This window comes from Vigna angularis, chromosome 1, assembly GCF_016808095.1.
Source record: "Vigna angularis cultivar LongXiaoDou No.4 chromosome 1, ASM1680809v1, whole genome shotgun sequence".
Taxonomy (NCBI): Eukaryota; Viridiplantae; Streptophyta; class Magnoliopsida; order Fabales; family Fabaceae; genus Vigna; species Vigna angularis.
The window spans coordinates 63,984,286-64,012,199 of NC_068970.1; the positions used below are offsets into that span (position 1 = coordinate 63,984,286).

General features: G+C 30.8%; 4 protein-coding genes and 1 pseudogene across 7 annotated transcripts; 4 read left to right on the forward strand and 1 right to left on the reverse strand.

The window, feature by feature from the left end:
* Positions 1-5,428: 5,428 nt before the first annotated feature.
* On the forward strand, positions 5,429-6,582 carry LOC108323152 (uncharacterized). Its single transcript, XM_017555516.2, has one exon. It carries the CDS (start codon positions 5,565-5,567, stop codon positions 6,474-6,476), a length of 912 nt encoding a protein of 303 aa, XP_017411005.1. The 5' UTR covers positions 5,429-5,564; the 3' UTR covers positions 6,477-6,582.
* A 1,121-nt stretch (positions 6,583-7,703) lies between these two features.
* LOC108323165 (40S ribosomal protein S7) lies at positions 7,704-9,624 on the forward strand. 2 transcript variants are annotated; one of them, XM_017555530.2, is made up of 6 exons: positions 7,704-7,820; positions 8,150-8,232; positions 8,309-8,382; positions 8,470-8,593; positions 9,019-9,201; positions 9,362-9,624. In XM_017555530.2, exons 2-6 carry the CDS (start codon positions 8,158-8,160, stop codon positions 9,479-9,481), a joined length of 576 nt encoding a protein of 191 aa, XP_017411019.1. In that variant the 5' UTR covers positions 7,704-7,820; positions 8,150-8,157; the 3' UTR covers positions 9,482-9,624. The 2 variants fall into 2 exon arrangements, with proteins under 2 accessions (XP_017411019.1, XP_017411020.1); XM_017555531.2 differs by having other exon boundaries at positions 7,730-7,815.
* Positions 9,625-10,871: 1,247 nt separating this feature from the next.
* Positions 10,872-14,457, reverse strand: LOC108323164 (uncharacterized). 2 transcript variants are annotated; one of them, XM_017555529.2, is made up of 9 exons: positions 14,053-14,457; positions 13,428-13,523; positions 12,590-12,674; positions 12,182-12,303; positions 11,824-11,848; positions 11,641-11,724; positions 11,422-11,451; positions 11,224-11,329; positions 10,872-11,126 (listed from the first exon to the last, which is right to left on the reverse strand). In XM_017555529.2, the coding sequence occupies exons 1-9, from the start codon at positions 14,143-14,145 to the stop codon at positions 11,063-11,065; spliced, it is 705 nt and encodes a 234-aa protein (XP_017411018.1). In that variant the 5' UTR covers positions 14,146-14,457; the 3' UTR covers positions 10,872-11,062. The 2 variants fall into 2 exon arrangements, with proteins under 2 accessions (XP_017411018.1, XP_052729849.1); XM_052873889.1 differs by lacking the exon at positions 13,428-13,523.
* Positions 14,458-15,915: 1,458 nt separating this feature from the next.
* LOC108323149 (putative calcium-transporting ATPase 13, plasma membrane-type) lies at positions 15,916-19,060 on the forward strand (annotated as a pseudogene).
* Positions 19,061-21,360: 2,300 nt separating this feature from the next.
* Positions 21,361-27,893, forward strand: LOC108323140 (AMSH-like ubiquitin thioesterase 1). Of its 2 annotated transcripts, XM_017555504.2 has the most exons (14): positions 21,362-21,670; positions 22,800-22,864; positions 23,010-23,085; positions 23,165-23,347; positions 23,537-23,631; positions 23,864-23,969; positions 24,039-24,085; positions 24,444-24,774; positions 25,395-25,484; positions 25,873-25,935; positions 26,015-26,089; positions 26,182-26,244; positions 26,730-26,782; positions 27,541-27,893. In XM_017555504.2, exons 1-14 carry the CDS (start codon positions 21,560-21,562, stop codon positions 27,713-27,715), a joined length of 1,533 nt encoding a protein of 510 aa, XP_017410993.1. In that variant the 5' UTR covers positions 21,362-21,559; the 3' UTR covers positions 27,716-27,893. The 2 variants fall into 2 exon arrangements, with proteins under 2 accessions (XP_052729862.1, XP_017410993.1); XM_052873902.1 differs by lacking the exon at positions 25,873-25,935 and having other exon boundaries at positions 21,361-21,670.
* The last annotated feature ends 21 nt before the right edge of the window (positions 27,894-27,914 follow it).

A 27,914-nucleotide genomic window follows, 5' to 3' on the forward strand; every position in this document is an offset into this window, starting at 1 on the left:
AAGAAAATATTAAATTATTTCTAAAAACATATTTAATTTTTAAAAAAATTGAATAATCATATCATATGATAACAAACTTTATGATTTTTAAGAATTTAAATACATTTAATTTAGCTTATTTGTATTTTAATATTTCATTCGAATAAAACAATTCAATTTATCGATTTTTTTTTTTATTTAGAAAGAATATCTCAACGACCGCAAAATATCAAATCACTACTTCAACCTTTCAAGATATTTGCAAAAACTAATAATCACACTTTAACCTAAAATTTAGTTACAATTTAAAAAATTAAATATTAATTGGAAAAAATTCAATGAGTAACTATAATCTGTATTAATAACTTACATTATAATTGATATTGGTAAAAAATAAACCTGACTAATTTAAACTAAAATATTATTTGATAGTATAACTTAAACAATGATGTTCGATATTAATAAAATAAAGTGTCGATTTTGATACAAAAGTGTTTAAATAAGCCTACGCTGATTGTAATCACTAAATAATAATGATTAACTTTAATTTAAAAGAAACCTTTACTGATATTAATTGTAAAAACAATGTTGAGTTACATATTGGTGTTGATCGAGTTAACAAATTCAGGGAAGAGTGGACAAATGACGCAAGAAATCCAATCTAAATTCATATTATTTTAAGATTTTTCACAAATTTAAATTCATATATGTACTTTTTTAATTTTAAAATCAATCCATTTAATTTAATTTGGATAAATTTTATATTTGAACTATCTTTTGAATCAATTTTATATTTGAACTATCTTTTGAATCTTGAAAATAAAAAATAAAGGTGTGTGTCAAAGTCAATCTACATTGAGTAAGCCGGATAAAAAGTTGTACAAGTTGTTTAGATAAAAAATAATGTTGAATTGATTTCAATCAAAGGTCTAGTTAGTCACCCTCATTCAAAAATTGAGTCAATTAGTCTTGAGTTAATGGTTAAGTCGAATCGAATATTGAATTGATTCAATTTAGGTCAAGGTTAAATCGAGACGAATTGGATCGAAAATTGAGCAAAGTTGATCTAAACGGAAGATCGAGTCAAATAAACTGAACCTAAATCAACACATATCAAACTAGGTTCAATTCGAGTTAAATTAGTTTGATACATGCCTAATAGCTTAATAAACAAAATTAAATATTCAAAATGAAATTAATAAAAACAAATTTAATAAATATAGATTATATATTCAATCTATATTGAATATTTATAAATTCAATTATGTCCACCATTAATATTAATATGAACTAAAATCAAAATGATAATATCTAAATTCAAAATGGATTTAGAGAAAATATAAACAAAATATAAATGAATTTAAGAAATGGTAATGTGAGATTTTTTTCCAAATTCATATTTTTTTAAATGGAATTTAAAATTCTTTAATTTAAAGTGATTAAGCTACTCTATTAATTCTTAAATTCAATTACTTTTTTAAACTTTGTTTATATAAGTAACATATTTTATAATAAAGTATTTAATTTTAAAAATAAATTATATTTTAAAAAATTATTGTTTTTTTTGGTAAAATAATAGATAAATTGAGGAAATATAAAAGTCAAAAGTGAACTTAAATCTTTTAATTTACAACAACTTATACGTATAATATTTAAAGAAAAAAATTACTTTCGTATAAATCATTAACTTTTAAAATATTATCAATTAATTTTAAAATAAAAAAATATGTTTAGCATTAATCAAGATAATTATTAATGTTGACAAAAAATTCTTAATTAACATTTGAGAAACTTGGCATTAATGCATATAAATCATAATCTTGAAAATGACAATTAATAAATATTTATAATAGGCTTTAACTTGATTTTTTTTTATAAATATATCATTAGGTTTTTTAATATTTTAGATTTGTCAAATTGAGTTTTTATTGAGATTGCTTTTAACAAGTTTGTCTATTGAATAATTATTACTCCAGTAAATTAAAATATTAGAACTATTTAACTTGTAAATTATGCATTATCGTTAACAAATTATATGTTTGTCCAACAAATTTGCATCATTATGCAGGTTAATTTCTATTAGTAGTGTACCCCTAACCTATTTGTCTAAGCTTTTAAATTATCTTCCCTTGAAATATGTATACTTTTACTTATCAAACAACCTCAAACAAATGAAATAATATTAAATATATAACAAATTCACAAACCATCAGGAAAGACAACTCAATATTACATTTATCAATCAATTTTAACAAGACACTTCGTACATGAAATTCATTATTCTAAACATATTTCACACATCAAATTCATCACAAATCAATATTACGTAACTCGCAATTCATTATCTTATTTAGTGAAGAAAACACAATTATCTCAAATATTTTAGAGTTATAATTTTTACAAGATGTTATAACTACTTACACAAATATCATATTTGAGTATATTATTACGATCGCAACTAAACAAAAGTTTACTTTACATGCATGTATTTTAGAATCACGTATATCTTAAAATGCTAAACTAACTAAAAAATAGAGTAAAAAATGAACTTACTATATATTTGAAATTTTGATCGATAAAAATGTAGATTTCTTTATCATAATTTTATTGATGGTCTTTAATCGACAAACAAATGATAAATTCAAAAAATTAAGAAAACATCAAAAGTTCTATAAAATAAATTTAAAAAAAATGATCGCTTTTATAAACTAAACTCAATTAACACTAAATTTTTTTATAAATTTTTTTATAAATAAAATAATTGAATGTCATTGTTAAAATTAACATTACTATTAAATTATTTTTTAGGCCTTAAAAAAAAATAAGAATAGGAAACTGTTAAACAACCTTTATTCCTTATCTTTGAAATAAATAAATAAAATTAAAAGAACTATTATAACCTTCAACTTGCTTGGAGCATAAAAGCATAGTGAAGAGGAGGAGAAAGAAAATAAAATCAGGGGTGAACAAATAGAACTGAACTGCACTATTAAAATTTATACTGAATTAAAAACTAATTTGTTTAAACTGATCTGTAAAACAATTCAAACAAACTGAACCGAACTATTTTTTGTTTTATTAAACTGGATTGAACTGAACTATACTAAATTGTACTAAACTACAATATAGACTAAACAGAACTACTAACTATACTAATGTTAAATTGAATTGTACTAATTTTAACACTGCCCTAGTTTTTATTAAGCACTTTTCTTCAAACTTTTCCACTTTCTTGAACTGACACAAACACATACAACTGTAATTATAAAAGTTTATTACAAAAAGATTAATTATTTAAATTTTTTAAATGGTAGCCGTCTGATACCCTGAAACAACGCGATAATTATATTAAATAAATTATTAAAGTAACTTTTTAATTGAAATTGAGAAGTATAACAATGCATGTTCTTGAAGTTTTTAACCGATGGGTCCATTAAATAAAAAATATTTAAATTTTACTTAAAAAATATTATGATTTTATAAATATTTTTTATTTAACATTTTTTTCTTTAAATATTTTTGAAGATTTCGTTTATTTGATTCTAAATGAGAGTTTTTTAGAAAATTTATTATCTGCTATAATATAAAAAAACATACTAAAAATTTATTTTATTTTATTCATAAGTGTCTTACAAATTAATTTTTTAATTATTTGATATTATTATTATTTATTTTATTTATATTTATTTTATTATTATATGTGTATGGAAATTATTTTATTTTTTATTTATTTTATTTTATTTTATTTTTTATTTTTTTATTTTGTCATTAATATTATTTTACTTTTATATTATTTTTTAATTTTTTCTTTATATTTTTTTGTTTGATATGTGTATATAATTTATTTTATTTTTTTATTTACTTATTTTATTTTAAAATAATTTTTTATTTATATTTATTTTGTTGCCTCATAAAATTGTTTTATTAATCAACTATTTATTATTTATATTTTATTATGTAAAATTTAAACTAATATTTATTAATTATTATAATATAATAAAAGATGATACTAGAAACTCTTAACAAACGTTTGTTAATTATTTTGTCATTTGATATTTTTATAATATTAATTATTTTTTCTATATTACTATTTTTTTATGATATTTCATTATATAGTCATTTAATAAAATTTAACGTTAAAAAATATATTTTATTTTTAGTCTGTAAAATACTATCATTTAAAAATAATAATATTGATATTTATTTTAAAGTTAGTTGATTTTTAAAATAAATAATTATTTTAGTGTGTGCGCTTACACATTTTAATATCATTAAAAGTTTTTTTAACATATTTTTTCATATTTAATAATATGTTAAAGAATATAATATATTTAAAGTATTATTTTTTTATATAGTCTATTTTCTTTTATGATTTCTATTACTTAATCATTTAATAAAATAAAATTAAAAAAAATATATTTTACTTTTATTTCTTAAAATAATATTATTTAAAAAGTAATATATGTTTATTGATAAAAAAAATATAAAAATTTTTGATTAAAAAATTTTGTCTTAAAAAATTCATTATTAATTTTTTATGTGAACGATTTCTTTTATTAATATTTTATTATTAAATAACGTTTTCTTGACAAGATGAAACAGATGAACGAAAACTAGAAAAGAAGAAAGAGTAGATACAGTTCTCGTAGTTAACTGAATTGGAAATGTTATAAGTTCAGTTTTTAAAAACTAAACCATAAAATAGTATACTAAACATAGTATACTAAACTTTTTAGTAAAAGTGGATCAGTTTTTTTAGTATAATATAGTATAATTAACTATAATGCAGATAAGTTATTTTTGTCCAACCCTGACTAAAATACATACATGAAAAAATATAATCAAATCTGCACGAGCTTACAAATAAACAGGCTTAAATTGCTATGCAAATCCGCAGTCCAAAGTCATTTGACAATTTCTTTCTCTACCCCTATAATTACAGCCAACACTCCTATATACTTTTGTATTTGATCCAGTGGGATTGCAGTTGGGTTTTTTCCATCACTTGGAAACATTCTCATTCCACATATAACAAAGGTTGGATTTTGATTTTATAAGACTCCTAATTTAATTTTGCATTTGCTTAGAAAAATATAGTAGTTTGTTCTCTAAAATAATACACTAACTTTTAATTTCAAATAAAACACATGTTTTCTTTTTTAACACATTTTTAATATCAATAGTTTTCTTCTGCATAATTATTACTTTTTTATTCAAATAAAGTGCACAAGATTTTAAAATAATACTTTATTTGTATCTCATATCTTCCTCTCACTGCACTCTCACCTTAATTTTCCCATCTAACCAACAGCTCGTACATCTTACATCTTAAAATCTGGACCACAGAAGAAAAAAAAATCTTTATTTTTTTTTCATTGGCCATTGTTATGTGGAGAGAAAGCTGCAACTTGGTGCATTTCCCTTAACAATATTCAGTACTTTTTAGAACATTAATAGTAATAAACAGGGTTAGATAATTATACACAAATAAATTATCGTACATGGAGATAATTCTGTGGCTTATTTTCATGGAAACTGAAAAGTTGGATTAGAAAAGGACAGAGAATTTGAATTTGTGGAAGGAAATGGATGTGGCTTCTCTTCAGAGCTTCAATCCATCGCCACTCCTTTCCTCCTCAAACTCCGTCTCCATCCATCGCCCCGCCGTCATTCTGCCTGGCTTAGGGAACAATTCCGGTGACTACCAGAGCTTGAAGCAAACGCTGAACGACAAGTACGGCGTTTCCGCCGTGGTGGCCAAAGTGTCCAGGCTGGATTGGCTCCGCAACGCCGCCGGTCTGGTGGACCCCAATTACTGGCGTGGCAGTCTTCAACCAAGGCCAGTCCTGGATTGGTATTTGAAGAGAATAGAGGAAGCTGTTGAAGAAGCAAAGGGAACTGCAAATGGATCTGAAAATGTTTCGCTGATTGGACACTCTGCAGGAGGATGGCTTGCTCGCGTGTACATGGAAGAATTTGGAAGTTCCGACGTATCCCTGTTATTGACTCTCGGAACCCCTCATCTTCCACCTCCAAAAGGCGTGCAAGGGGTTATCGATCAAACAAGGGGTCTCCTTCACTATGTTCAAGACAACTGCTCCAAAGCTGTTTACACTCCTCAGCTGAAGTATGTATGTGTAGCAGGAAGGTTCATCAAAGGTTGTCGATTTTTCGGCAATTCAGATACTGAGCTTGCAGTTTCCTCTGTGGACAGTAATCAGATTGTGTCTGAAAGTTCTGTTAGTGGCGGCACCTCTGCACCTAATGCGACGACGTTGCGTGCTCGGTTTGTTGGGCAGGGATACAAGCAAGTTTGTGGGGAAGCAGATGTATGGGGTGATGGTGTTGTGCCGGAAGTATCAGCTCATCTGGAGGGTGCGCTTAACATTTTCTTGGATGGAGTTTATCACTCACCTGTTGGTGCAGACGATGCTACCAGACCATGGTATGGTTCGCCGCAGGTGTTGGAACAATGGGTACAACATCTCCTTAACTGACTTCATCCGAGGAATGCCATTCCATTCCATTCCTAAATGTCTTTCTTCTATTTCAGACATTTAAGTTCGTTACTGTTTAATCTACCAGGAACACGTTTTCACATTATCTATTGTGTTTATGTATCTGTTGCTTCTTTTCTCCCAGTTTCACCTTATTAACGGTGTGTTTGTTAGAATGGGAATATCTGCAAAACTGAAAGAAATAGAAAAATATGACTGACTTCATAGAGTGAAATTGTTTCGAACAATTTTTGGAAATGAGAAGAGTTAAAAAAAAAAACTAAATGAATGTAATATATGTCAAAATATTTTTTTTGAGTAAAGATATTTTAATACGTAATAAAATTTAATATTTAATTGATATTATTTTTAATTATTTTTTAAATACAAGACTTTATTTATTTTTTATTATTTTATTTTTAATATATTATATAAATTTAAGCTGTGTCAAAATATCATATTTTTATAAAAAATGAGATGTAAAAAATTAGATGATTTTTTGAATTAAGAAAAAATAATTGAAAGTCAATAAGAATAAAACAGATATGTCTAAAATGAGATGAGGTGGGTTGGTTCCTTAATGGACTGAAAAATTCTAACCCATTCCTATAGAGGATAGTTTGATCTGCCAACATTTTCAATTTTTTATTTTAAAAATTTATTATATATATATATATATATATATATATATATATATATAAACACATTATAAATATGATTAAATCTTAATTATTTAATCAATATCTTTAATCAAACAAGTTATTTACTACATTATATAATTATTATGTCATCGTATAATATAATAATAATAGTAAAATTTAATATATATTGTCATCCTTAAAAACAAGAGAAATTCTATAAAATTTTATATATAAAGATACACAAAATAATATCAAATGAAGATTTATTTATAATGTATATTAAGAAATGGTAAGAAAATCCGGTAGAAATAATAAGGATTGGAAAACTTATTTTTTTATGTAATTTGTAAAATTATTTTTCTGAGATATTTAATAGAAACAAATAATTTATTAAAATGAATGATTAAAGCATCAAGGATATTTTAGTCAATAAACAAAGTTCTAGTGAAAGGACTTTTAATAGCAAACTGAGGTTGTAATTAATAAATATTTAAAAAATAACAAGAGAGTGAGGCCCAATAATAAAACAGTTGACAATATGGACCGTCCACGTGTACATAAAGTCCATCACAGTCGTTCATTCAGTCCTTATAAACAGTTTCATCTCAAACCCTAGGGTTTTCGTTCACTGCGAAATCAGCACGGACTCGCATTCTTAGTCTTAGCCGCAGATCTCTGAGGGTTTGCATCTTCTCCTGGTAAGGTATGTGTCTGGAAACCCATTTGCCTCCTTTACGTATTCTGTATATCGATTAACAGAGTCACTGAAAAGCAGAGCAAAATTTTTCTTTTTTATTTTAGTGTAATGGTTTAATCCAAATGGCTGTTTGCATTTTTACTGATTGGGGCTGGGTTTGTATCTTGAAATCTTTATGATTGGGGTTAGGTTTGTTTCTACACCTATTATGTTTTATCTAGACTTTTTATACTTTGTATGAAATTTCAAGTCATGTACAACAATTTGTAGTTTATGTGAAAGTGAACGATCCTTAATTTTGTTTAGCCACATTAAAATTTTGTTGTTTTGTATAGTTTTGAAGATGTATACATCAAGGAAGAAAATCCACAAGGATAAGGATGCCGAGCCAACTGAGTTTGAAGAGTCAGTTGGGCAGGTAACACATTAATCGTTATACAATGTTGCTGTTTGATGACACTTATTTTTAATTGTGTTAACTTGTTGTTTTGCAGGCACTGTTTGATTTGGAAAACACCAACCAGGAGCTTAAAAGTGATCTTAAGGATCTATACATTAATTCAGCCATGTAAGCATGCCTATTATATGTCTGTGTTTGTTGGCAAGGTTGATTGGTTTTCCCTCTGACTTGTAAATGCCGTTTAAATATCTGCAGCCAAATTGATGTTTCTGGGAACCGCAAGGCTGTTGTCATTCATGTTCCATACAGATTAAGGAAAGGTTTCCGCAAGATTCATGTTAGGCTTGTTAGGGAGCTCGAGAAGAAGTTTAGTGGGAAGGTATATAGCAAAATTTTGCTTTCGCATGATTTTTGGTATTTTAGATTTAGAATACGTTTGGTATCCTTTTTATTCTCTTTACTAAATCATTCTATTCCGTTGATTGTGCAAGAGGAGAATTAATTTTTTAAAATGTGTCTCAGAACTCGTGATGACTAATTGTTTTTGCCATGCTAACGAAATAAGAAAAAAGTTGCTGTCCCACCTTACGAGATTGATTAACCTGTGTTAGAGTTGATCATGTTCTCCTCAGCATTTAATCATCCCTCGGAATTGAGTGCAATTTGGCTAATTTTTTCTGTGTAATAGTCTTAAACATTCCTTTGTGGAATGCTTGTTGTAGATATCATTTTTTTTTTCTATTTTTGTATCATGTTATTTATATAATTTTTATTGATCCTCTTTAATTTGATTATAACTTGAAGGATGTTATCTTGGTTGCCACCCGAAGGATATTGAGGCCACCAAAGAAGGGTTCTGCTGTTCAGCGACCACGCAGCCGAACTCTTACTGCTGTTCATGAAGCAATGCTGGAGGATGTTGTATTGCCTGCTGAGATTGTTGGGAAGCGTGTGAGGTATAGAATTGATGGATCGAAGATCATGAAGGTATAAATAGCTCTTATTGCCACTTCTCCAAGTTACTTTGTCTATTGGAATAGAATTGTAAAAGGTTTCTATAAAGTGTTTTGTTAGTGATTGGATTGAGTACCTATTTTCTAACTTTTATTGTTGCCTGCTAAATTTGTATGATTCAATGATTTTGTAGGTTTTCTTGGACCCAAAGGAGAGAAACAACACTGAGTACAAGTTGGAGACATTTGCTGCAGTGTACAGGAAGCTTTCGGGCAAAGATGTTGTGTTTGATTATCCTGTCTCAGAGGCTTAGTTTTATTAATTGCATATGGAGTATGCTTGTTAAAATTTTGGTTACAATTTGACTTTCGTTTTGGGATTTTTCAAAGTACTATTTGTGGTTTCATCGATGTAGTTTTGAGCTTTATTATAATTATAAATCTGAAGTTCATTTGATTCGAAACCTTCAATTATGGTTAATATTTTTCATGCAGTTTATTGGCAGAAAAACAGGATTTAGTTTTTGAGAAGGGGATTTGTGGTACGTTGCCGTAATTTCATAAAAATAACTAGTTCTGTGACAAAATGTTTGCTAAAATGACGTTTTGTCTATTTGAATTATGTGCAAAATATTATCTTTAATTCGAATTGCATTAGTTGCATTTCTAGTTGTCGAATTCAAGTTTCAAATTTAAGTTTACGTTGAATTAACACTAACTGACAGATTAAATATTTTTTAGGTACAATTTAGAATTCTTTCGAATTTGTGGGTTAGTAGAATTATGTTATGTTGACGGTAAATGAATGTATTGTTTTGTGCTCCTCTTTGCTATACTTTAGTTCTGTTAGAAAAAAACCTCAAAATATACAATGTAAATAAATCATTTGCTTCTTAAAGGTCAAAATAGGAAACCACTGGACAATCTTTATAAGTAAGATTGAGCTAAAAAAAAAATGTAACATTTTTTAATTTGGATCAAATTAGATTTAATTTATTTAAATCAAGAGTTTTAGAAGAAATTCCATTGGAGGTATTTTTATTATAATTATTTGTTGTTCTTGATCTTCTATATCTTGATACTTTTGTTGATGTAGTATTAAGATATTGTTATTTAAATAATTTGAATAATTAATTAACTAATTTAATTATGCAAATTTTTATTTTGATTTACACTTTTATAAATACGTAGGTTGAATAAATGCGTTTTGATTGTATTGCAATATATACATTATATTCATATAGCGAATTAAGTTGACTTCACTAACCGTGGAGTGAATTAGGTTAATGACAACACCTAAAGTTTAAAATTTGGCAAAACTTCTGGCACTCAAATTTCAGTTAATTTATCTATATATTCAATATTGTTAAATTTCTTCTTGTTAAATTGTGATGCATAGATTATTTTATTAAATACTTATGCATCGTCAATTGTTAATTAAAACGAGGAATTATTATCTTTTCTTTTGTCATGTTTCTAACCCAAGCTATGAATTAGTTTTGGGAAATGGGACCCATACCATAGTTAATTTTTGCACACTAATAATTTATCAAAATTGGTGCAATATATATATATATATATATATATATATATATATATATATATATATATATATATATATATAACCTTAATAAAATTGATAGATTTATAAGAGTCATTAAGTAATAAGAGAGATAAGAATAAAAAATAAATATGGAATAGATATAAATGAAATCAATTATATATATAGTATTGCTCATTAATAACACGAGACGTTCAAAAATGGAATCACATTTCAGTGGTAATAGAACGTTTCTTGCTGCACTTGCACAAAAAATAAAAAATCCAAAAAGGATTAGAATGGAAGGCATTACTCATAAACTAATGACAAGTGCAGGATAAAGCTACTTTGTGAATTATGACAAGATCACAGCACCCAGATACACTGCTCCGCAAAGAAAGATAAAAGATATCAAACCCCTGCAGAAAGAGTTAAGAATTGGTCAAATAAACTAGTGAGTTCAATAACCTTTAGCATAAACAACACAGTAAACTCTCTGTAATAAGATATACTCACCAAATAACACCCCATCCAACACCAGTACAAGGACAAGGGCACACTTCTGCAAATTTTTCTGCATCACTAGAATTTACTCTTCGGGAGATCAGATCATCGTATATATCTGCAATCTCATATTAAAGGGGTCTTAATATTTCATACAAAAAGTATATGTAACACCAAACCACCTTAATTCTTTATTTCCAAAAAACATACCGTATACTGAAAACAAGCTATTCATCACTCCTGCATTTCAATGAAAATAAGTTATGTTTTCAATGAAAATGATCAAAGTAACCTTAACCTTCATCTTTAACCTGGGCAAGGAATTGGATAGGGATTCTCTTAAGACAAACCCCTTGCCCCAACTAGGCTATAGTATCTCAATAGAGACACCAAATAATGTTCAAAAGAAAAGGTTGTTACTGTATTTACCTATGAACAAAATAATGTACCGCAAGATTCGAACTTTGGTTGTCTCTTGCAAAATCCATATCACCCCAAGGAACACTATAAATCCTGAGACCTCAATATCCAAACATAGAATATGTTGAAAAAAAGATGATACATTCATTATTTGTAACTCATAAAACTTTAGTATGAAAACACATAACTCACCAATACAAAGTCCCCGAAGAGTCCACTGCATGTAGAATTGAAGATCAAGAATAAAGGGTCAGTCATAATATAAGCCAGAGATAGCATAATGGATCAAAATCTCTCATTATCTCAGAAAATAGTTTCACTTTCACACACTGCCATAGAAATGCAAGGTGACAGGCAAGTATTTTATTACTGAATTTTAGCAATGATGGAAAATCATAATTCATTTTATCAACAGGTTTGAATCTTCATAGTGACACGGATGCTTGAAACTGTTCAATCTGTTTCTAAATTTTCATATTCTGAATAGACATTGTAGCACGAAAGGAGAAAGATCAAGGTTAAAAATAAGTGGCCAGAGTCCATCACCTACGTTTTTGGCAACGAAGAGAACAATAAGAAGAGCAGCAATAAAACAACCAGCAGCTATTCTGGCAGTAAGAAGTTTTGTGGATGCAAGTATCAATACCATGCCCCAGAAAGATGAACCAATATCTGAATTAACAATACATGGATAAAAAACAAATAAGATGAAATGAAACCAAATATTTACAGAAACTAATAGCAATGTCATCACAGTATTCTACGAAAGCTATAAGCAGGATATACACATTAACTGCTACGCTGTATATGATAAGCAATAAGAGCAGAAATTATCACATTTATCAGAATAGATTTGATAATTTAGAATGCTATGTATGTTTTGCGTGAGAGCTGTAAATTAAATTAACACGTCAAGGTAAAAAAACTAAAATGTATAAGAAAAAATTGTTGACAATACATCCAGCTGGCAAGATAAACCAATATACGCCTCCACGTGTTTGGGTTGTTCCACCTTCATCTGCATGAACCTGTATTCCTTCTACCTGCAATTAAATGTCATGTCAAGGGTACTTAGCTATTCTTTGCTGAAAGCGATATACTTTTCTGATATTAAGAAGCAAAAGAAGATTACACAGGTATAGAACATCCATAATTAGTATTTTTGATACCAAACACTACAACAGAATGTGAGTATAAATTATTGCGAAGTGATGGCAATATGGCATACTCATTTGATTAGCAAATGAGGAAAATTGAAAGAGAGGAAGAACCTCGGAACCAGGATATATCTGTCTTCAATCGCTTAAAAAACCAAAGAACTTGTAACCAAAGATACACTTGGGAAAAATGAAAATAAAAACTAGTTAGAGATGAGCTGCAGGAGTAAAAACAACCAGTTAACCTTAACTGACGTAAAATCCTATCTCTGAAATTGATATTTTTGGCACTAAGCAGATGAGTTTAGCCATTCAAACAAAAACATTTCAGATTTAAGTCACCTTCCATAAATGAGAAGAATTATCCCGCCCTTTTTAGTTTTGTGATTTTCAAGTTAAATGATAGAGTAAAGATTAAGAATACAAGTTCGGCACTGTGTTATAAGCTAAGTGTGGTAACATCAGACGAGGGAAAACAGAAATCTTAAAAACAAGAGATATTTGAGACAGATAGATCAAAATATACACTAAAAATCTGGTCAAATGATAAGCCAAAACAAAAGTTATGTTCTCTTTCAATACTTAATCAACACAGAAATGTTAATCGAACAAACAAAAGCACCAATATTAAGCTCTTACATGACCGCAAGTGAGTTTACAAGCAATTGCATGGCTTGCCTCGTGAAGAAATACGGTAACAAGCTTAAAGGGTCTGAGTAACACTGTTCTCCATAGCTGAAAAATGTAGGAATTACAAAAAAGGTGGGTTTACAACGAAAATATAGGTAACATACTATTATTCACCGCATTTATAACAATACTAACATACCAGGAGTTTTGATACAATTACAAAATCCATCCAATAAATGTAGAATACTTGAGTGAACATTAAATTAATAAAACCACATAAACCATTCAGATTCAGGCATTGCAATAGCTATAAACATGCAGAATTAGGAGAGTTTATCCATAACCGATCTTAATTATGCTTAACTGAAGCAATTTAGGGTAGTAAGGAAAAAGAACATTCTTGGTAAGCTTGAATCGTTGACTTTGGAAATAGCAATTCAAATTTAGAAAGGTAGCACCAGAATATACCCATTTACAAAAAGGCATTTCATTTTGTTTCAAAGCAGCACAATGTCCCAAAAGATCTTACCCAAAAGAAAAAAGTTCCCAACTTGGGTCTTACCAGGAGTGGGGTATGTTTAGTGGATCCAATGCAAAAAGTAAAAGAAAGGTGGGAGAGGAGAAGGGTACATACCGCAAGTATAACGACAGTGCAGACACCGACAGTGACCAGAAACACCACCTGTTCGTGGTTGCAGCAGTTGTTGAGCTCCCAGTTCGGTTTCATCAAGTAAAATTGCAAGAAAGAAAGAATGAATGAATAAATGAAAGTTGATTCTTATGCTTCTTGGGATCTGCAAAACGGTAATGCAGTCATAAAAGAGATGATTGATTTGTTTGCTTCAATCTTCCCAATGAAGTTGGTGACAGCTGAATGAGGCTGGATTTGGATCAAAATTAGAAATTTTTAACACTCTGAATCAACGTTGCTCTTCTTCTCTGCTCAAGTATTGGTGGATAGCAGAGATAGCTAGCAGTGTACAACAGACTCTGTCAAACCTTTTGTGTCAGACTTCTTTCATTTTTTTCAGCACAAGTTCACTTTTCTTTCTTAAATAGATCAACATTTCTTATAGTTTTTAGCTAGCACTTATATAACACATATTCAAATTTTTAATTTAATAAAAATAATTAATTATATCTAATTATATTTTATGAGAATAATGGGTATACTTGGTTATTTTTCATAATTAAAAATATATGTTTGCATTATAATATATATATATATATATATATATATATATATATATATATATATGTATGTGTGTGTACCGTATTAATTAATTAATTTGTTATTAGTATTGAATATTAAAAATAAAAACTTTAATTTGAGCAAGTTTCAACGGGCACCTTGATAATGTTGACTGGTCAATGGACTATAATTGCTTTATAAACTTTTAAGTTTATACTTAATACTGTTGTTATTATATACTTAAAATACTTATTTAATAATTTGATGATTTAATTATAAAATAAAATTTCAAATAAGCAAATTGCAAACCTGTATTTATTATTGACACCATATTTTCCCTAGAGTAAATAAGTTGCCATCGACTTGTACTGCTGTGATATAATATATTTTTCAGTTTTAAAAATAAGCACATTTTTATTTTATTTAGGAAACAGATTGCAATTTAATATTTATTTGTATTTATTTAAAAATTTATGGTTAGTTCAGATTTCATTTTTAATTACAATTCATATATGTTTGCAATGACTTTTACCAAAAGAAAAAATTAAATGAAATATTTATAATAAAAAATAAAAAAGCAACGTATTTTGCGCATACTATCACATGGAATTTTGATCTTAACTAAAAGGAGTCATAATATTTTGATAACCTTATATTATAATAATAATATAATGATATGATATTTTTAAAAAATTTCTTATCGATTTATATATTCATTTTTTTCATAATTACTCGTCAATTGTAAATGAAATAACGGTTGTAAAAATATTTTTATTAAAGTAAAAATAATATAAAAAATTTCTTGATGATAAAATTACACTTATAATAATATGTTAAAAAATAAAAATAAAATTATAATAAAATTCATCAAAACAGTATTTTACGTTATAAAAATAAAGAACAAATAAAAATATTAACTGTAAAACAAATGAATAGGTATTAATTATAAGATAACTGCTGAAAAAAATAAAAGCAATTAAACACAATATATGACGATAAATGAGTAATATTGAAAACCAAAGCAGTAAATATCTAAACCGTGCTATTTATGCGTAATATATGTGTAGAGTGAAGAAAGGAAAACACTGCAATTAACCGACGTAAAAACGCGCTATGAAACTTAATCGAATGCGATGAATATGATGAAGGGAAACTTCAAAGAAATAACACGAATTACGCGTAATTTATAACCAGTAACATAGTTTTGATGATAATAATTCCTATATAAATTACCCGTGATGATCACATTGTTGCTTCGTCTTCAGATCCTTGAATCTCACTGAGAGTTTTGACAGAATCTCAGTACTTTTTTTCCTGTCACATCAGATATAGTACTGGTTTTTTCTTGTTTGACAAGAGTCTTTTGAGCATGGTCAAACCCTACACGTCCTCCATGACATGCAAGAAGAGGTGGAGAATGGCTTTGAATGCCATCTCTTTCGTTCTTCATGTCTCCAACAAAGCTTTCAAATTTCAAACTCCAAGGCTCTTGCGCTCATTCTCGTATCTGGCCATTGATGTTGAACAAGACCACGAGCATACCCCACGTGAGAAACCCTTCGACGTTGATCCCGATCTTCTCAGTCACATGGTAAGGGACAAGACGCTCGAGTCTCTCACCCAGTTTGGAGGCGTCAAGGAACTCGCTTCACTTCTTGAAACCGATGTAAAGGGTGGCGTAAGCGACAGCAAGGATGATCTTGATCACCGAAGACGTGTCTTAACATGTTCACCAAACCTCCATCTAAAGGTTTTTTTTCTTTTGTTCTTGAATCTTTTAAGGACACCACTATTATCATCCTTTTGGCTTGTGCTCTGCTTTCTCTTGGCTTTGGGATCAAGCAGCATGGATGGAAGGAGGGCTGGTACGATGGAGGAAGCATCATATTGGCGGTTATTCTCGTCATTGTTGTCTCTTCCGTGAGCAACTTCAATCAATCTAGACAGTTCCAGAAGCTTTCTGCGAAGAGTGAAAACATTGGAGTCGAAGTAGTACGAGGTGGTCGACGCCGAAGCGTGTCAATCTTTGATGTGGTGGTTGGTGACATTGCGTACCTGAAGATCGGTGATCAGGTTCCAGCTGATGGAGTGCTTTTGGAAGGGTATTCGTTGAAGGTGGACGAATCTAGCATGACGGGGGAGAGTGATCACGTTCACGTGAACGCTGACACAAACCCTTTCTTGTTATCTGGCACAAAGATCAGTGATGGTTTTGCATACATGCTTGTCACTTCTGTGGGCGTGAACACTGCCTGGGGTGAAATGATGGGTTCGATAGCGAGAGAGGTTAATGAGGAGACACCTTTGCAAGTGCGTCTTAATAAATTGACTTCTGCTATCGGCAAGGTTGGGCTGTTGGTGGCTGCGCTTGTTTTGGTGGTATCTATGATACGTTACTTCACAGGAAGTACCAGAGATGATTTTGGTAACCGAGAATTCGTTGGGAGGAAGACAAAGTTTGATGATGTTATGAATGCGGTTGTGGGGATTGTTGCTGCGGCTGTGACAATTGTGGTGGTGGCTATTCCAGAAGGGTTGCCTCTGGCTGTTACTTTGACTTTGGCTTATTCCATGAAGAAAATGATGCGGGATAATGCTATGGTTAGGAGAATCTCTGCTTGTGAGACAATGGGGTCAGCAACAACAATCTGCACTGATAAAACTGGTACTCTTACGATGAATGAGATGCAGGTGACTGAGGTTTGGGTGGGAAAAGAGGAAATAGCAGAAGGTGCGTATTTGGCACCGAGTTTAGTACAATTATTGAAAGAAGGAATTGGGTTGAATACCGCAGGAAGCGTTTACCAGACCCAACAAACGTCTCCGCCCGAAATTTCAGGTAGTCCAACTGAGAAAGCATTGCTTTCTTGGGCTGTTGTGGATTTGGGGATGGACATTGATCTTGTGAAGCAGCATTGTGAAATCATTCATGTGGAGACGTTTAATTCTGAGAAAAAGAGAAGTGGGATTTTGATGAGGGAGAAGAGAGGGAGCAACAGGATCGTTACACATTGGAAGGGTGCTGCTGAGATGATATTGGCTATGTGTTCAAGTTATTATGGCCGGTCAGGGGAAATCATGATCTTTAATGGTGAAGAAAGGGTTCAGATTGAGAACATTGTGAAGGGCATGGCTACCAATAGTTTGCGATGCATTGCCTTTGCCCAAAAGAGCTCCAATGGGCAGGTCTGTGAAAAGCTTGAAGAGACAGAACTAACACTGTTGGGAATACTTGGATTGAAAGACCCTTGTAGGCCAGGAGTTGAAGCAGCAGTTGAATCATGTAGGAATGCTGGAGTGAAGATCAAGATGATCACCGGAGATAATGTGCACACAGCGAAGGCCATAGCCTCTGAATGCGGGATTCTTGATCCTAGTGAAGAATTGGATGAAGATGCTGTGGTTGAAGGGTTTCAATTCAGAAATTACTCGCATGAGGAAAGAATGGATAAGATTGACAGAATCAGGGTCATGGCCAGATCATCTCCATTTGACAAGCTTCTGATGGTTCAATGTTTAAAGCAGAAGGGTAATGTGGTGGCAGTCACAGGTGATGGCACAAATGACGCACCTGCTCTAAAAGAAGCAGATATTGGACTTTCCATGGGAATAGAAGGCACTGAAGTGGCAAAGGAGAGCTCAGATATTGTTATCCTTGACGACAATTTCTCTTCTGTGGTTACAGTAATCAGATGGGGAAGATGTGTGTACAAAAACATTCAGAAGTTCATTCAGTTTCAGCTCACAGTTAATGTTGCTGCACTGGTCATAAACTTTGTAGCTGCAGTTTCTTCTGGTAAAGTGCCTCTTACAGCAGTCCAGCTTTTGTGGGTAAACCTGATAATGGATACCCTTGGAGCTTTGGCTTTAGCCACCGAGGAACCTACTGATGATCTCATGAAGATGCCACCTGTAGGTAGAGTTGAGCCACTGATAACTAGAGTTATGTGGAGGAACCTGATTTCACAGGCATTGTACCAGGTTATGGTGTTGCTGGTTTTAGAATTCAGGGGAAGATCAATCTTTGATGTTACTGAGAAGGTGAAGAACACCATTATCTTCAATTCTTTTGTCCTCTGCCAAGTGTTCAATGAGTTCAATGCAAGGGAGCTGGAGAAGAAGAACATATTTAAGGGACTTGGTAAGAATAGGTTGTTCATTGTAATTGTGAGCCTAACTGTTGTTCTTCAGCTAGTGATGGTTGAGTTTCTGAAAAAGTTTGCCAATACTGAGAGATTGACTTGGGAGCAATGGGGTGTTTGTGTTAGCATTGGAGCTTTGTCTTGGCCAATTGGTGTGCTGGTGAAGTGTATCCCAGTTGTTCGCAAGAAGTAGTAGGTCAAGCCAGTACGTTATTTTTTGATTTCATATATATATTTTTCTTTTTGCAGTGCTATTTTATAGTCTTTTTTTACTTCTTTATTTTGTATATAGTGATCTAAAAATTAAAGGGCCTACCTGTGGAAAAATTATAGCATTGTCATTCATGCAAGTGGATTTTGCTATTATTGGATTTGGATTAACGAAACGCATTAATTTCATCCCAAACTTATCTTTATTAGTTTGTTTTATAATATTTCAGAATGTTTACTCAAATGAGTAGTTCACAAATGATGATAGAGGTTGACTGTTCTTTCAAAGACGGATAGGAATGAGGTAACTTAGAAAGGGAATGACTGTTGAAGAGTTTTTACATTTTGTAAAAAGTAACTTGTAAAGCAGGTCAAAATTTAAGCCACAAATATTTGTAGTGGAAGTTAGAAAAAGGAAAATATTATCCGCAACACCTAAATTTTTTAATTTATTTTGATACTATTTATATTTATTTTTTATTTTCTTTTTCTTAAAAAAAAAATAAAAAATTTTACGTTTTCTAGACCGTTTTATCCTTATACATATGTCAAATGAAAATAAAAGTATTTCGTGATACCATTTCTCATAAAAAAAACTGAGGTCTAACAAATAATTTTTGATATTTTCCCCTCATCTTTTCTTCATTCCTTCGTCTTACCTACCAAATATTCATGTTTTATTTATGAGAAATAATATTTTATATACACCTTTCTTTATATTTATTTAATATTATCTCCTTTTTCTTTTAAAGTTTTTATTCTCTTTTCTTGGGATATTTATCTTTTCTTCCTCTTATCTATCACGTATTCATATTTTATTTATGAAAAATAATATTTTATATACATAATTTTTTTATATTTATTTAATATTATCTTCTCTTTTTTTTTTTCAAGTTGTACTCTCTTTTATTGAAGAATTATAAAAATTTATTATTTTATGATATTTTATCCTTATTAAATATGTCTAAATGCATAATATTTTAGATTTAAAAAAAGTGAATAAATAAATATATATTTTTTATTTAAATATATGTTATAATGAAATATATATATGGAAAGAAATTTTTAATTGAATAAAACAAAATTCTTTTATAATATTGCATAAATTTCATATTAATAATTAGTAATTATTTATTTTTTAGTGTTGGTATGTTCTGTTTTATTATAATAATTATTAGTAAAAATATAGAATTTAAATTTACATTATCTAGAAAAATTTTCTTATGAAATTAATAATATATGTAATAATTACTTATTTATTTTATATTTATTAATAATTAAGCATTATTTTGTGTTGTTTTAATAAAAAAAATAGAATTTAAATCGGATATGATTATTTTATAGAAAAGTAAAATATCAAATGATGGTTAATAGTAACTAGATATTAAAAAGAAGATAAATGCACATAAAACAAACCTTCAAATGATTAGTTACATACTTTAGATCAAGCATTTTATGAATATTCTAAAAAATAAATTAGGTACATGCTTTAAATCAAGCATTTTATGAATAATAGTGGGTTTAGCAAAGAAAAAGCAAATATTGATGAATAATTCCTTTTGTCCATCTGCCTGCTATGTACTTAGTTATGAGGCCCTTTAGCCTAATGTGTTTGTGCCGATAATCTCCCATTTTATAAGCCTCAAATTGAGAAGTTTCGCTGTAGACATTCCAAAATCAAATTTTGGTATTCAGCATCTCAGACTAGCCATCTTTTAGAAGGTATGATTAAAAGATCATCAATTCCTAATGAAATGGATGTAGCCGTAGCTTGGCAGAATTCCATAATCTTGACTTGATACAGGATATGTGATGTATATGTCATTTCAAAGTGATCTATTAATCTGCTAATAAGTCGTTTAATAGTAGTTCCACCTATTGCTTTATTGTGAAACATTAGATTTGTTCGTTCTACCATAAGTACCTCCCTATTTCAATCACTGGGATTCATTCAGTTCAGTTGAACGATGAATTTGAGGTGCACATATTTAAGTTTAGGTGGTTATTATAAAAATTTTAAATTATTTATCAATTAAAAAAGTAAAAAAAGAAAATAATTACTTACGGAATATTAATATTGTTTTTCGTATAAGAAGTTATTGCCATCCATTAAAGTTTTAAAGTTTAAAATTTAATATTTTGTCCATGTTAGTAATGTCGAAGAGAATATAATGCTAATTTCAAAATATTTTGGAAGAAACCAAAGATTTTATTTACGAAATAAGATTGAAAATATACCATTCACGTTTTACATTCCTGTATATGCTTCATATAACTCGTTGATTTGATTGGGAAATTTTAAAAAAGAAAATAGGAAAACAGTGAAAAAATTGTAAATTGCTAACTTTAAAACGAGGTTGGTGCGAGGTCGTCAAATCAAACAAATTAACAAAAAAACAGAATAATAACTAAAATTACCATTTTTGTCCTCGCGAGAAACCAAAATAACATGGCATCCGCTGATCTGTTATTGTGTTCCGAAGCCGCCATTGGCGAGGATTCGGCGAAGCTAAACTGAGAGTGGAACTGCATCCGCAGTAAAACGCATAACACAAAAACAATATATTCAATTCTTATTCTGCGGAAGGAAAAGTGAGATGTTGTCTTCGGAGACCATTAATATCGCTGCAAGTACGCAGAAACTCGATGTTGACAATCGACTTGCTCTGCGATTCTATTACAGAATCGCCGATAATATCCTCAAACAGGTATTTTTCCTTTACACGGGGTATGATGTGAACACCAACGAATTTGCTAGCATTTTATTTGCTTTTGTAAGAATATACGGGAGGAGGACGAGGCAGATAGGGTTCACTGAGATATTGCAATTTTCGCCGACATTTTTGAATTTTCATTTATGATATATTATTACATTTAAATTTATAAGAATGTTAGGTTATATTCTTGACACTCAACATCATGTTTTTGCAGTTATTTATTTATAGAGAGGTGATGAAAGTAAAACTAACTTGATGTAGCCACAAATCGTAGAGCCCAAATTAGAGGAGAGGGGATTCATAGTAGAAGCTCATTGTTATTATTGATTTAATTGACCGAAAATATTTTTTATACAAGAGTTGCATTAATAAGATAGAGAGTGATAGGGGAAGATAGAAAGTTACAAGAAAAGCATAGAACTAATCGATTTAAGCCTACATTCTTCCTAGTCGGTGCCTACAGTTACAACTAACTATCCAATCTGCATTGTGATGTTACATGTGTGCATAGCTAAGCTGATAAACTGTTTGTTGGAGAAGCTAACATACCCCAGTGCTCAAAGGCTCATTTCTGAACGAAGATAACTGAGAGTATCACTATACACTATCTCCCCCTTCATATTATTGTTTTCGGATTCAAACCTAGCACCAACTGCTCACAAACAAAGGACAACTATAATGTTGTGCAAGTGCTCTCCTTTGCATAAAAATGGACAATTGAAAATATTTGTATTTACCCTTTTTTTTATACATTTTTTAATATAGAAGTGTTAGATACTAAGTTAAGATCTTAATTAAGAGTGACATGAAAAATTGCATGTATGGATTTCACTATTCAACTATTATGCTATTATGTTCGATTTTTACTTCCAGTCATGTCGAGTCATATATACAGCATTGCAACTAATAATTTCAGTGTTTGACTATACATATTTTTTCTTTTAATGCTAATTGCTTGTACTGAAATTTTAGATTTTATTCTCCCCTTCCGAATTAATTGTTTTGCTTTAATACCTTTCAATATCTGGGAATAATAATGTGGTACTGTTTTTATTTTTATGATAATTTTTTCAATACTTGCTTTGCATGACCTCTCAGCTCTTTTGTTTTGATATTGCAGGCTGATATCTTTCGTGCAGAGAACAATATCGTCGATCTATATGTCATGCTCCTAAGATTTTCTAGGTAATATTGATGCCCCCGGTATATTATTTGACTCATAAGTGACTTGTACTGTCTTTTGAGATCATTTGGTTTAGAGTAGTTGACTTCTATTTTTTTATATTTGTCATCAAACTGAGTTGAGGTTTTTGCCCTTGGTTGGTGTTAGTTTGGTCTCTGAGACGATACCACGTCACCGAGATTATAGATCATCTCCACAAATCAAGAAAGAAATTTTGAGAAAGGTTGGCTTTCATCTTGTCTTCGATCTATAAAGTGTTGCACATTCTTGGATGTAATTTAATTTTGAGGTTCTTGTTATAGAAATTGTTAAATTCTTTGAATGAGCTGGAGAAATTGAAACCAAAGGTGCAACAGAAGATCAATGAGTTTAATAACAGCAGGCGAGCATACCACCATCACAATGGGCTGAAAAATTGTTATTCAAATAATTTGATGGTTTCTCCAGTGAAAAAGCAATCTTTGGCTAGTTATGGTCGAACAAAGGTAAAATTTTCCTGAAATTTTTTTCATTCTTTTGCATGTGAATTTGCTTTGAAGGTTGTAGCTTATCAATGGCAATCATTCCTCACAATTATATCTATTCTTCTGGGTGAATGCTTTTTAGCTATTTGTATGCTCTCCAACTCCCCTTTCAAAGACTTTTCTGTATCCATGTGCTTTGTATGTGACCAGGCAATCGTGCCAACTACAGGAGAGTTTGTTTATCAAGGATCAAGGGGCCAGCAGTTTTCTAGTGTAAGGCCTGTGGAAGAAAATATGAGAAGACTGTAAGTATTGAACATTTGGACTTTTCCTACGTGTATGTTTTGCCTTCTGACGGTGATCAGCGCTGCATAAAATTATTCCCACTTTCTCTGCACGCATGAAGTTGTGTGGGAGTTTTATAATCTGTTTAGTTACTGCAATTGTCATACTATACTTTGCATATAAAAGTGGATAGTGCTAGATGATTTTGTCTTGTTTGACAACCAACCCTGTGATTATGCTTGCTTTCTACAGATCTCTAAATCTCCTACGTCCAAAGGAGGAAACTCTCTCCAGACATTCTATTCTAGGTCCCAATGGACTGAAAGGACAGTGGCGACCACCTGCAAGTGATCACGGGGTATGCTTAGAATTTAGTTGTTTTCCAGTTCTGTTCAAAGATCATTCTGAATGTTCCATCTGGATGTAGGTCAGGTATCCAACCATCATAGATTTGTCTCCAGTTGAAATTCCAAGGTTATGGCCTATTTTAAGTTTCTGCATTTTTTTTTATGTTGTTGGTCTTTCTAAATAATGGTACTTTATTTAGATAATTTATTCAAAAAAGGGGTTTTTGATTTGATGATTGGTGAAATGCTTCTCAAGTTACCATCCTTGATGTCCCTTGAGTTAGTTCAGTTGTTCAAGCAATGGGACATCACCCTTTTTCCTGTTCCCATATCCCCTCCCTCTTGATCTTGTAAGGCCTACTTTGAGCCCCACTTTGGATCATAAGAGAAATGTTTTTGCCCATGATGCACCTTGAGCTTGTTTATCTATTTACTTTTTATATAAACTAAATCCATCCTGTTGGATTGTCTTCCTGAACAAACAGCCTTCAACAACCCTTGGAAGATGGATCTCTGAGTGAAAAAGATAATACCGTTTCAGAACAACAAAGATCAGACGTAGAATCATTTCTTACCCTGAGTGACAACTTCCAGGAAAAGCTTGCTGATGAAGCTCCTTCTCTTATCTCTTTTGAAGCAACAGAAATCCCTACTCAAATAGAAGTTATCAGACAGCCTTCTCCTCCACCTGTACTTGCTGAAGTACAGGATTTGATTCCAGTAGTGTCACCTCATGTTATTGAGGAAGGATGTATGAAAGAAATTCCATCATCAGATAGTATTGTTCGTGCTGAGTCTCCTCTGCAACTACACATTGTAAGAACTAATAACATTCTTTGATGCTTTCTTCTTGTTTTCTAATTTAATTGTGATATGGAAGGTACATATTGTATAATTATGCTACTACTAACTATCTTCCTGTAGTTATGCTATTCTTACGACTTTTTATCTCATGATTGGGATGTTTTCGTCCATTATTGACTACAAAATCCTCAGGATATATTATACATCATAAGAGATATCATCTTATTAAAGAGAAGATCTTGTTGGGAGAATCACTACTAGCTTTGTCAATTCAAATGATTATCTGGTGAATGTTTACCTAGTCATTGAAAAGTCAATTAGCCAGTTTTATGAGTAGCAATCTTCATACATAGGATTATATTCTTCAACATAAAGGGGAGTGTTAGAAAAATGTTATTATAATAATATTGTACATAGGGTGGATTACATGTTACGTAATTTTGTTGAGAGAAACTATATGTTCTTGTATCTATAACCCTTAATTTAAATATATGCTTTGATGTAATTTAACACAGAATTCAGCACATGCCATTTTCTCTCTCAACACTTTTTTGGGTACATTTCTGGGGAGGAATAACTATTCTCAGTTGTAGTATATTCCCTATTTTCCTGACAATTGTTTCTATATGCAGTCAACTTCTATGATGAAGAGTTTTATGGAGCTTGCCAAATCAAATACTGACAAAAATTTAGAGACTTGTGGCATTCTTGCAGGTTTGCTTGTAAGTGATTTCACATATTTTTTGGAACTTGAAGCAACAAGCAAGGACAGATCCAAGATTAGCTTGGCACCTATCAACTCCATATTATTTTCCATTTGTATTAAATGCTGTTCATCTGAGAAATTAAATTAACCTGTTGTTGGATTCCTAGCAACCAAAAATAAACTTAAACTTGTGTTATAATTTTGTGTTGAGTCCATAGCAACAACAATTTGTGGACTTTGTCTTTAGTCATGCGTGTTTGGGCATCCACACTACACAAATTTTTTTTCTATGCTAGGTTTTTGTAAAATTTTCACCCATGTGGTTGGGTTTTAACTTTGGATCTATCTGCCAGCTGAAATTGTGAGATATTGATTAATATTTTGCTAATACAACTGATCTGCAGAAAAACAGGAAATTTTATATTACAGCTCTAATAATCCCAAAGCAGGAGGCAACAGCTAGTTCTGTATGAAATATTCATCTCAAGCCTTTTGAGTAATATCTTTTTACAATTATTTGTTTTAAATTTGTTACATTTGGAGCAGTGCCAAGCTACAAATGAAGAGGAGATATTTGAAGTACAGGATAAGCAATCTCTTTTCCCCCTAGGATGGATCCACGTGAGTTCAGTTTTCTATACATATTCATCGCTTAACTTAATTTGCTTCTTTTCCCATGTTGCAAACACTGATATATAATTTTGCATTGCCAGACACATCCCACACAATCTTGTTTCATGTCATCAATTGATGTACATACCCATTACTCGTATCAGGTGAGTTCAAGAGAGCTTTCTTAAATTTTAGTTGAGAAATGTTTGCCTCAGTCTTCGAAATATATTTCTGCTTTTTGCAAATGAGGAAATGGTTTATACGCTACCCAGACTAAATTTCCTGTAGAAATTGATACATGAAGACTTGCAACTACTCATTCTAGATTCAGTTTTACATTATCTAACATATATTTGAGTGTAAACCTATATTATTTCATATACAGTGTATAATTTACAATATACCTGACAAATCTGTTTCTAGCGCATCTTGCTTTGATATCGATCTCAGAAATTTGGTGATTTTGCTAAAATTTATTCTAAAAATGTTTTCTGTTAAACACGGAACTATTTGTAGTGCTCCAGAGGCCTGTGTCTCTCACACATATTTGTTGTGCTTTCAATTACTAATCAAGCTGAGTACATTTTATTTTTGTGGTGTTTTCTTTATATTCTTTCTTTGCATCTTATGCAAATCCTTGTCTCTATAGATTATGCTGCCAGAAGCTGTTGCAATAGTCATGGCACCAACAGACAGTTCAAGGTAACATCGTGTCTCAAAATGTCTGTCTTCATGTGGGAAAAGGGCAAGGAAGGAATCCAATTAAAAATTTTGAGACGAATTTAATATATAACTACCAAGCATAACACTGCCTAGTTAAGAGTAATCCTATTTGTACTAGGAAGTTATCTTTTTACTTATAATAACTGCATGACTTGGCTTCAAATCCTAGTATCTCTCATTGTTAAGTGATCGGCCCAAAGTTTCAAAGATGTTATGTACTTGATGATTCTTCTTGGTTTCCTTTCAGAAGACTTAAAGTCATACAATCCACCCTACTATCCTCGCTGGTCAAACCACCTTAATTGATTTTCTGTCATATTTTCCTCCATTGATGTTACACCAATCTCTTGATGTCCACAATCAATTTGTTCAAGTATAAAGTCTTGTGTAATCAGGCATCCGTTTTAACATCCTCATTTCTTCTACTCGTGCATTTTTCTTGTCCATCATTCATTATCATAGGCTTTGAATTTGGTAGGTACGTTGTGATGATAAATAATTCTTAAAGCCATTTTCCACTTTAGCTGTCAAGAAAAATATATAAAAAGATAAAAATTTAGCAGTAATATGATGGTTTCCCTCTTGGCTGTGCTTCTTCTACGTCAGCTGTTTATTATTCTTGCCCAACTATAAGGAATAAGTTGGAATCTTTTCAGATTTACACAAGAAAGGTACTGAATTTCGGTGCCCGAAAGATTGTCTATTTTGAAATGACTCTTATCTGTTTACATGTACAGAAGCCATGGCATTTTTCGGTTAACAACCCCAGGTGGAATGTCGGTCATAAGACAATGCCAGCAACGTGGCTTTCATTCACACAATCAGCCTCCTGATGGTGGTCCCATTTACGATACTTGCACAGATGTTTACATGAACCCAGATTTAAAATTTGATGTCATTGATCTTCGATGACAAAGAGTATGTTTTTCTTGATGGCTGAACTACAATAGTCATCTAATTGTTCATATTACCATAACTTCACATGATAAGAACACCAGCCGTGGACATTATAATGCATTCATGCTGCATGTGCCTGTAAAAAGATTGGAACTATTCACCAATGGATGCCTGCACGGTCATTATTTTGTTATATCTTGCATTTAGGATATTT

What these genes read in the sequence shown, in the direction of transcription:
- LOC108323164 (XM_017555529.2), bottom strand. Translation starts at nt 14,145, where the DNA reads ATGAAACCGAACTGGGAGCTCAACAACTGCTGCAACCACGAACAGGTG. An exon ending in GCACTGTCGTTATACTTGCG is followed by an intron (nt 13,524 to 14,052) that starts GTATGTACCCTT and finishes TACATTTTTCAG; the next exon opens with CTATGGAGAACAGTGTTACT. An exon ending in GTACATTATTTTGTTCATAG is followed by an intron (nt 11,452 to 11,640) that starts GTAAATACAGTA and finishes ATTGAAATGCAG; the next exon opens with GAGTGATGAATAGCTTGTTT.
- LOC108323152 (XM_017555516.2), top strand. Translation starts at nt 5,565, where the DNA reads ATGGATGTGGCTTCTCTTCAGAGCTTCAATCCATCGCCACTCCTTTCC.
- LOC108323140 (XM_017555504.2), top strand. Translation starts at nt 21,560, where the DNA reads ATGTTGTCTTCGGAGACCATTAATATCGCTGCAAGTACGCAGAAACTC. An exon ending in GAAGAAAATATGAGAAGACT is followed by an intron (nt 23,632 to 23,863) that starts GTAAGTATTGAA and finishes TGCTTTCTACAG; the next exon opens with ATCTCTAAATCTCCTACGTC. An exon ending in GCACCAACAGACAGTTCAAG is followed by an intron (nt 26,783 to 27,540) that starts GTAACATCGTGT and finishes TTACATGTACAG; the next exon opens with AAGCCATGGCATTTTTCGGT.
- LOC108323165 (XM_017555530.2), top strand. Translation starts at nt 8,158, where the DNA reads ATGTATACATCAAGGAAGAAAATCCACAAGGATAAGGATGCCGAGCCA. An exon ending in CTATACATTAATTCAGCCAT is followed by an intron (nt 8,383 to 8,469) that starts GTAAGCATGCCT and finishes AAATATCTGCAG; the next exon opens with CCAAATTGATGTTTCTGGGA. An exon ending in AGAAGAAGTTTAGTGGGAAG is followed by an intron (nt 8,594 to 9,018) that starts GTATATAGCAAA and finishes TATAACTTGAAG; the next exon opens with GATGTTATCTTGGTTGCCAC.